Source organism: Conger conger, chromosome 4, assembly GCF_963514075.1.
Source record: "Conger conger chromosome 4, fConCon1.1, whole genome shotgun sequence".
Lineage (NCBI taxonomy): Eukaryota > Metazoa > Chordata > Actinopteri > Anguilliformes > Congridae > Conger > Conger conger.
The window spans coordinates 67,788,250-67,798,371 of record NC_083763.1 but is presented as its reverse complement, the minus strand read 5'-3'; the positions used below and the strand labels follow the sequence as shown (position 1 = coordinate 67,798,371).

General features: G+C 41.5%; 1 protein-coding gene across 3 annotated transcripts in view; it reads left to right on the top strand.

Moving 5' to 3' along the window:
• Window positions 1-15: 15 nt before the first annotated feature.
• esyt2b (extended synaptotagmin-like protein 2b) overlaps window positions 16-10,122 on the top strand; it is a 42,850-nt gene continuing 32,743 nt past the window's right edge. For all 3 annotated transcript variants that reach the window (XM_061239661.1, XM_061239660.1, XM_061239659.1), the window contains exon 1: window positions 16-978. In XM_061239661.1, coding sequence (XP_061095645.1) covers window positions 586-978 — 393 coding nt within the window. In that variant the 5' untranslated portion in view covers window positions 16-585. The remainder of the gene's footprint in view (window positions 979-10,122) is intronic.

Genomic DNA, 10,122 nt, shown 5'->3' with positions numbered 1-10,122 from the left:
CGGCAACTGCGTGTGCTTAAATCGACGCAGTTCTAATTCCAAGATGTGTTGCTAGAGGCGCAGGAATGTTTCTTCAAGAGTAACGTTAGTACTGAACGGGACTACAATAAGTCACTGTTATCGCATAGAGAAAACTCAATCAAAGTAATGCGATAAATACAAATGAATAAGGATGCGTTAAACCTAATCGAAAAGTAGACTAATAATGCAGGTGCAATTGTGGTGGCAAGCGCTCACGGGGTTGTCATCTTAAGCGATAACCTTATGCGAATACAGCAAAGTCTGCGAGTCTGATATGTGTTGGGGTTTTGCCAGGGAAAAGCATGGGAACGTTTTAGATTGCTGAATCCGTTTTACCAAGGACAACAGCTAGCTGGCTAGCTAGCGTATCTAGCTAGCTATGCTAGCAATATTTGTGTTTTTTAACGCAATGACATTCACTTTCTGAATATTTAAATTAAAAGAGACGGGTTTATTATATTGTTATTTTTTTATTTTGGGGGGTTTGGTATTGTGATAAACTTTGCGATCTTACTACATCGAAACCTAGAACTAGATATACAGCTAGTTCAGGGAAGGTTGGACATGAGCGGAGAAGCAAAAAGTTATGTTCAAGGAGGAGAATCGTATGCGGCAAATTCCTCGGGACCAAAGGAAAATGGGCAAAACAAGTCTAATTCATCCAGGATTAGCAAACCAACTCCCGTGGATCCGGGTGAGGAGTCGCAGTCTTCTACAAGTGATCTTACGCAGATGTGGACGCAGTTGGCAAAAACATTTGTAATAATTTTCCCTATATACGTATTGGGGTTTCTTGAGTTCAGTTTCAGTTGGATTTTAATTGGACTGACAATATTCTTCTGGTGGAAAAAAAATCAAGGACGCAAGAACAGCAGGCTTAGCAGAGCTTTGGCATTCTTTGAATACGAAGAGAAAGCCGCCAGGCAAAGTTTGCCAAGTTCGGAGCTGCCACCATGGGTAAGTGGCCAAGATGTCATAAACTATTGTTAGACTACAACACATTTCACCATAGCTTTAGGATTATTGAATTGTTAGCAGTCGGTGTTTGTTTATTACTTGCATTGTAGTAATTAACAATTCAAAGAATTCCGTCCAAGTAAACTGTGTATGGAGCAACAGGGTTGCAAATCTTAGCCACAGTAATGTCCCTAATAAGCACATTTTGGGATAAGCTTTGACACGTGAAGTAGAACCCATTTTTAATAGCATCTTTTTATTGTTGTTGTTGGAACAAGGTGTATATAAATACATTTTGAGATAAACATGTGATTCATTTACATTATATGCATTAGCCGATTTAGATTCAGTGGGTATACAGTATACAGTATTGATCCATGTGTAGCCTGCCTCAAGGGAACAACGGTAGTGTCTTACATGAGAATTGAACATCTTCTGTGTCCAGTCCCCTAGCTATTAACTGTACTTTAATGCAAGCACTGCCGCACTTATTTGTTATTTGTAACTGGCTGACTGATAATAATAAGAATAGTTTATGTTGGTCCAAGCGTGAGAATTGCTTGACCATTAGGCGAGTGTTTGAGTATTTGGTATTGCAGCCGTTTGTTGACATACCAGTGTTCTTATTAAATCTGAGATGATTCGGATGTGAAATATAAACCAGGACAATCCCTGACCCTGCAAATATCATATGGTATAAGCCACTTAGCCTATGTATGTAATGACCTGGGCCTGGGGCGATATGGCTCAGGCAGTAAGAGCAGTCGTCTGGCAGTCGGAGGGTTGCTGGTTCGATCCCCTGCCCGGGCTGTGTCGAAGTGTCCCTGAGCAAGACGCCTAACCCCCAAATGCTCCTGACAAGCTGGTCGTCGCCGTTGGTGTGTGAGTGTGTGTATGAATGGGTGAATGAGAAGCATCAATTGTACAGTGCTTTGGATAAAGGCAAAGGCGCTATATAGGCGCTATATAAATGCCAACCATTTACCATTTAGAGGTCAGGTCCCCTTCCTTTCACATATGGCCTATAGGACGTGTTGCCACTAATAGTGTTAGGAAGGTGTATAAGAAAATCTTAATGATGGTCTTTCAAATGAAGCCACTCAAAAGTACCTGGCCATTGTCACCCAATATGAAGATCTGTTATTGGACTTCCAAAATGCAACATTAGCAAATGGCAAACAGGTTTGATTAATCTTGGAATTTAATATTTAATTTGAGTCATTTTAGTTATTGTTTAGTCATTTTAGTTTAATGTGTTTAAAAGTAAATTAGAGACCAAGCCTTTAAATACTCCCAAACAAGAACAAAACATTGGGTGATAGTCAACTGAAGATCATAAACCTGCTAGGAAAAAGGTTTAAATGTAACTAGGTCATTACTTCCTGATTGCACATCCCGTTCTAGTGTCCTACAGTACAAATTGAGTCCAGCTTGTGCCGATGGCTTTTACAGGTTTTTAATTTCTTAGAAAGCCAGCTTCTAGGTAGAAGCGACAAGTGTGATCCGCAGTGCTGTGGCTCTGCAGCTGTCCTCAGAGACTAAGCTTCTTCTAAAAAGAGCTTCACACAATGGTCTGCAGTTTAAATTGGTCGCCATGGAGAACATGCCTTGAGTGACTGGTGTTATTTTCAGCCTTGGGGGTGACATGGTACTGTAACAGGAGTAAGAAGAGTCGTTGAGTAACATGGAAAATATGATACGTGTGTTTTGTATTGACACAAGATTCCTTCAGCAGGATGTCTAGTTAAAAGCAATTGCCTTCTTGCAGTTGTAATGCATAATATTTTAAGTGCTTTGATAGGAATTAAGCTGTGAATGTGTGGTCCTGAATAATGTTTGGGATACAATAATATGTATGCATCATTTGGCATTTTTTACGATTAATGCAGACTGGCTCATTCAATTGAGCTCCTTGTACTTACTGGATCTGTTTCAGTCTGAGGGTGAACATTGATTCAATACAGAGGGGAAAAAATGTTGCTTCTTGTTTTCTCACTCTATTTTTAACCCAAACGCTTGACATCGTCATTCTGTCAGGCTGAAGGCTTTCCGCCTCAGACAAGGCCTTTGTAAGGGCTTTGTAAGTAACTAATACCTCTCTGTCGGCCTGCCTCACTTTACTGTCATGGCTGTGTGACGCCTTCAAAAAACTCTGCTTCAGTCATGAGATTTGTGATGCGTGCAGCTTATCAAATGTGATTTGGCTGCTCTACTGAATTGAATCAGTGGTTCTTGAAATTCAAAGACAACAATGCCATTGATAAAATCACACGTTTTGCTGGTGGTTTAATCACAGGTCATTCAGCCAGCATTGATTTGCACTCCTATAGGAAAATCACAATGTGAGGGATAGTCTAGTTAATGAGGTGCGATCTAATGTGTGGGGAGTGGATACCAGTCTGCCCGCGCGCCCTGTACTCTGACAATATTATGAGGAGGACTGCGTGATTTCTGTTCATTCGTTATCTTTATTTGTTCACAAATGATTGATGTAAATTCAGCCAGCTCTGTTTCAGTACATTTTGTGCAGCTGACTTAAGCCAAGGTGCAGAACTGATTGACTATGTAGCCATTGCTGTGGTGGAGTATCTCCTGCAGTTAGGCTCATCTGCTGAGTGCTATGAAGTAGAGTGCCCTGCTATGTGAGCAGTGATAGAATGTAGTGGATCTAAAAAATGTTTTCCCTCTTTGACACGAGTGCTAATTACATTAATTGCAAATTGATTTTCCTCTTTTCCTGAGTCAGGAACAGTACAAATAAGAACAGTCGTAACTGTCCATCGAATGGAATGCAATTGATGTTGTTTATGTTACAGTCGTTAAGCTGACACTTATCTGGAGGTATTTGAGTCAGTGTGACAGATTAAAATATATGCCTATGTTAGCAGAAATTCTACTGCTAAAGTTAAAAAGGCAGTACTACAGAAACCAGTGAAACACCCACAGAGTCTGTAACAATTCAGCTGTATAAATGTGTCACTGTAGAGCTAGGCAGGTTTTATTACAGTTCTCCTGTAATTTATCACATTATCAGGCTTTCCTTGTATCAGTTGGCATAGAGAGACTCTGGCTTCTACTCCCATATGTCTCTGAGATCTTCCAGAGTAGATCTGCTCATTGGAGCAGCTCCAGTCTGTCAGTCACACTTGCACTGAAAACGTCCTTCCAGTGAAATTGGGCGATGACTCGCATTCTTTAACAGCTCTTATGTCATACACTGACTTGGGTAGAAAATTTGGTTTTCAGCTTTCAGCCCCTGAATAGAAACAGAATAAAACCATTAATGTTCTTGACAAGGTAATGAATAAACCTACATGCCACAGCTGTCTGAATAATATAAAGAGTTTTGCATTGCAGAAAGTCTATAGCCTCATTTTATTCATGCAGTAAAGGTTTGTTTCTTTGTGATCAATTGAATGAGAATCTGTTTTTGCATTATTTTCTGAAAAAAAAAGCAGAGGGAGTTTTTTAAACACCTGTCAGTCAGATTAGGTGTTCTAAATACTTTGTTTGTCCTGAAATATAAATTCTGTCATACAAAGTTTTATCCTTTTGCTGGGAGATGTGTACATTAAAACTTCAGAACCAGGATTTACATGGACGCCTCTAAGTCAAATGGCCTTAATCCTTTGTGGAAATTTCGGAATAATGAATGGCAGTTTAAAATGATAATTTCCCATTGAATGTCTGAATTGTCTATGTGCTGAAAACCAAACCAAAATACCAGCAGACACTGTGGCCCTCAGGGACTGGTTTGTGAAACCCATGCTTTCACCAGCCTTACGCTCACTTCCAGTGGTTATAGAGCAGTCTTTCACATCGCCTCCAATACAATGCTAAAGAACCAATAACATCTGTGTTGATGCACTTGTGTATATTGTCTTCATGGTACTGTTTTATTTTATATATGCATAACTCACGTGCTTAAATAGCCCCTAGCACCTCCTGCCCACACTCCTGCTTCATAAAAGTAAACAAACAAACATAATGTCTGTAAATCAACCAGTATACCGTATTTGAGCCAGAGTTGGATTACAATTTTAAAGCTATAGAGGAAAATCAGGAGCAAGTCAATCAACAGTAGATTTGCTTATCTACATGAATTGTCTGAATCGTGAGCTTTTTATCTAATTGCAAATTATAAGTTACCTATGGCATACCTAGAAACTCAGCTAGAGAGCTGTGAAGCACATTGACATCTTTGTTTTTGCTATTGTATTTGATTATACTTATAGCTTGGAAAGATTAAAAGTGCCCTGACACAACACAATGCACATGGACAGTTCTGCTAGTCATGTATGAAATCTTGCCTTGTTCTTAATTATAGATACTGAATAGTGAAGTCCAGGGGTCAGAAAGTAAAAGTGCTGCTGTGTTTTTTCTGTCCATCAAGTCACTAATTAGTTCTACCTCCTGGCTGAGGAATTGTGCTAATTAGTAAATCCAAGTGGTCGGAAAAACGAAATACTAGGGAGGACATTATCTGAGAAAATCACAAAAAGGTGGGCATTGCCTCAAACTGAGAAGTGGCTAACCTAGGGCACACTAATGCGAATGAGAAACTGTAGTTTTCACATGATCCCATTTGTGATTTAAAAACCTGTGCCAATTCTAAATATTCTATAAAAAATATGAAGTAGAACTGAGTTTGTATTTTTACCAGCAGCGTATCATGCCACACTGCACAACGAATGCTAAACATGGGACCTTTAATGGCATGTTTTTCTTGTAGAAGTCTATTTATTGATGTGGACTGCATTGCCTTATTGATTATAGTGCCTTTATCACCTTACATAATCTCTTATGAGATTTAATTTGATTCTGGAAAGCAGTGGAAAAACGTCTTTAACGACACTAGAATGGGTTGTGACTCATTAATTAACTGCATTTAACGTTTTTGTTCATGTCTACCATATCTTGACCTTCCTTTGTCTAATGTGCCCGAGAATAACAACATGAGGTTTGCTTGCAACTGCTTTAACTTGGTGAGCCAAAGCCACATGGGATGATTCACTGTCATGTATAACCTATTTGTTTCCAGCAAGCATTCACTGATATTCATTCACTGGATGACAACTAAACATAACAGCATCAGCATAACTACATGGTGCACACTGGCACATTGGAAAAAGGGGTGTTCCACTCAACAGCAGAAACCAGAGGAAGCTCATGGGAATGTATTGGATGCAGTGCTTGGTAGATTGTTTCCTGTGCTTAAATAGAAGTTGGTCCATTAATTGCCGTGCTATTGACTGTCCTGCTACGGTGTATACAGGGAACCATTTGGTGGTGTAGTCAGGACTGTGTGTGTATTTTATTGCTGCAGTTAAGCTAGATAGAATCATTTTAAACTACTTGAAAAAATAATAATAATGGGTCATTTTGAAATGTATTATATTGGTTTATTCCACTAAATCTTTAATATAGAGCAATATTTTACACACATGGAGAAATTACAGTGCATCTCAGTTGAGTTGCTTTCTACACTTTGTGTATGAATCTCTATTAAGATGTAATAATATTTCTGGCCTTCACTGTAAGAGTGTATGTATTTGTTAAAACCCAGAACCTGTGGAACAGCTTTGCGGGTGGAGTAATGGTTGCCCTCTCTCTGTGTTCTCTCTGCGGTGGTCTCCCTGTGTGTTGTGCTCTTTCTACAGCCATGGTGTGCTGAGTGCAGGCCAAACCGTTCGTCATGTTGTCCAGACCAGACCAGGACTCTAGGTGATCGTTCCAGGCTAGAGTGCACAGTACAGGGCTGGGGCGCAGGGGAGGTCGGACGGAGAAGAGCTAACGGTGACCCTGCTTATAAGTTAAGAGGAACGAGGACAGTTTTTTTTAATTCCCGGTTATTTAAGTGGGCACAGCCTTCCTTCTGTCGGGGGGGCAGTCCTCGCTGTGTTTGCTTTCAGGAGCAGAGTGTCTGTCTCTGAAGTGGAGCTCTGTTTGATGAAGCTCCATGTCTGTAAAACCAAAATAAAATCAATAAAAGGAAGCGTCTGGCTTAAGTACTGTACCTCGGGATTAGCCGTAATGAAAGTTAACATCTGCGTTTGTGCTAGTGCTCTGAAGATATTCATTGGTGTTTCTAAAAGTCATGTGCCCTGGAGGCCTGAGATATGCAGGTTCCAACCAGCCACCTCACGAGCTGATTTCACTAATTTACGCCAACCAGAGAGGAGGGAACTAAGTAGTGAAATCAGCAGGTTAAGTGATTGGTTCGAATGAAACCCTGCATACATTCAGCCCTCCATGGTGCATTATTGGGCAACTTTCTCTCAACGTGTAAGCTCTGAGCTCATTGTCCATAGTTTTACTGGTGTATTTATTTATGTTGACTAAACCCAATTTTACAGCAGCAGACCTGCTTAACGGTGTTGCAGTGCTAGTGTGTTTTCTCCTATGTGGATTAGCCTGTGCACTGTTGGGCAATTATTTTAGAAACAATCCGCTGTTGCAAAACGTGTGCAACAGTGTAGACCAATAGCATTTATTTTGTATAGTTTTCAGAAAGTAGCGCTGGAACACACCAGCTGAGTCGAGGCACACAGCCTTCCCTCCGGCTGGTTCCAGCTGATGTTAGCTCCCTCCCTCCCACCTGGTTCATTGTGTTGTGCCTTGTCGCATTCTGTGCGACACAGTGCCTGGAGCCAAGCTTTTCGAGGCTGCCGCACTTTACAAATTGTTTTCTTTGTGTTGTGGGTGTTATTTACGTTGCTGTTGCCACTATGCCAGGGGACTTTCATCACTTGAAATTTCTGTTAGATATTATCCATAAATATAGCTAAATGTTTTCTGAGGCACTCACGGCTCAGAAGCGCGTTAGGCGACGCCGCTGGCTGTGCCTCGCCAACAGTGTGAATCAAACTCGCAGTCCCGTGGCTATGCTTCCAGCGTCTTTTCCACGATGTCACAGCACCACACAAAAGTATTTTCCATGATATATGAAGAATGTAGCGTGAAAGAACTCATTATTTAGAGTAATGGCCCTGTGAATGAGGGTGTCTGTGGCTCCCATATTTACCGCAGGCTGTGCATTGCCAATGGATTATGTCCTAGGGAAGAGGCGTATCGCGTGATCAGTCAGTGCTCACGCTCGACATTCACCATTGAAGGACAGGAGCGGTTGTGTTTTGCAGTGTGCCCTAAGGCTGCGTAAGCCTCTGTTGAGGGTCAGCTGTAGGGGTGGTGTGTGTTGTGAGAATGGGTGGGGGAGGGTTGAAGGAGAAGCTGTCCCCTCTCCAGCTGTCTCAGACTGTGGGCCCCTGGGGGAGCCCTGCATGAAACCTGAGCCCCCGCCTATGGAGGAAAGGTGTCTGAGAAAATGAGAGAAGGCCCAGTGAGGCTTTCAGGCCGACGCTCATCTGAATTTCTGTTCTCTCGATGTTTCCCAATTCTGTGAATTTGGCCACCTTTTAGTTCACGTTTTGTGTTTCTGTCCCAGCCCAGGTGAATTTTGATGGATTGGAATGCGTAGAATTTCTGTTTACATTCATATTGATCCAGTGTTTCTCGAAATGTTGTGTCGTACAAACTTGACGCACTGCCTTCAAAGTACAAAGACATTAGGGTTTAGCTTAACTTAGCGCTCACGCGCACACAATGTTTGACAGATACATCCTATGCTCTTAGGTAGAAAAGCTTGAGGCTGATCTCTGTGGACAGCTATCAGAGCGTCAGTAGCCGGCTCGCTGATGAGATGCGACATCACATCTGTGTTTGTGTTGAGTACTGAAGAGGGATGCTTTTACAACCGAAGATGTGGAAGGTGGTGTTATGGTGGGATAAACAGCCAGCACTTGTGCTGTTTAAAAAGGACACTTAGCCTGGTTTAGTTTATTCTTTATACGGTATTCAAACACAGATGCATTTCAGAAGTCCAATTTTAGTCATCCGGCGGGAATCACCCAGCCGGTTCGTAAAATTGCAATCGCACACTGAGGGCACATTGGCTCCAGGTTCTGGCCCCCTTGTGAATGAGTTCCAATCTCGTTTTTAACTCCTTTCAATTATCTCATTTTCTCAAGTGGATGCAATCAATCTACTTTACCACGTGCAGTCGCACTAGTTGTCAGAACAGGCAGGGAAAATCTCTGTTGTGGCCTTCATTTGCTTTGATGGGTGCAAGCAGGTCAAAATCTCAGACTGTTCATAGATTTTATTTTTGGTTTGCTGATATCACTATCCATAGAGACTCATTGAGCCTCATGCAAAAACATTTTCGTATTCTTGGCATAAACTTGTCTTACTTCTTTCATATGAAGGGCGTGTACGAGTGTTCCAGGTCAGATTAAACAAACTTCCTAGGTGGGTTCTGTGGGATTGATGGCCAGTAGGATTAACAATAACAATAACAACAAGGGGCATCTCACGTAGTCAGTACTTGACTGAGTAGTAGTTCTTCAGGCCCATTGTGTGCTATTAAATGTCACTGCTCTGAGCTCCAGAAAGCAGAACCACCCCCCTGCTGTTTCAGAGTTAGGATGCATTACTGGCCCACAGGGGTGCTTAGAGTGTACCCAAAATGGACAGCATAAAGGGAGATAAGGGGGATCACGCATTGGGAGATGAGAAATACAAGATACACACAATACAGACATAAACATATCATACAAAACAACAAACATAAAGGGTAATACATGAGAGCATGAGGTTATAGGGATCTATCAGATCTTTTTGTGACCATGGAAATTGCCTTTTTTGTGTGTTTCTCTTTACGAGTGATGAAACGCTTCAAATAACTGCTGTTTTAACATCCTGAAACTAACAAGTGTAACGCCGAACGGCGCAATGATCATTTTTGAACCTCCATGTCATGAAACCGAAAACTGTACTGTGATTCTATATTATTATATATTATTGGCATTTGGCAGACACTCTTATCCAGAGTTGAATAGACTAAGCAGGAGACAATCCTCCCCTGGAGCAATGCAGGGTTAAGGGCCTTGCTCAAGGGCCCAACGGCTGTGCAGATCTTATTGTGGCTACACCACGATTAGAACCACCGACCTTGCGTATCCCAGTCATTTACTTTAACCACTACGCTACAGGCCTCCCTAAGATTCTAAGATGGTTGTCTCAGGATCGAAAACTTAATTAATTAAACTGAGTTGTCAGCAGCTCTACACCACAGATTTGTATTCC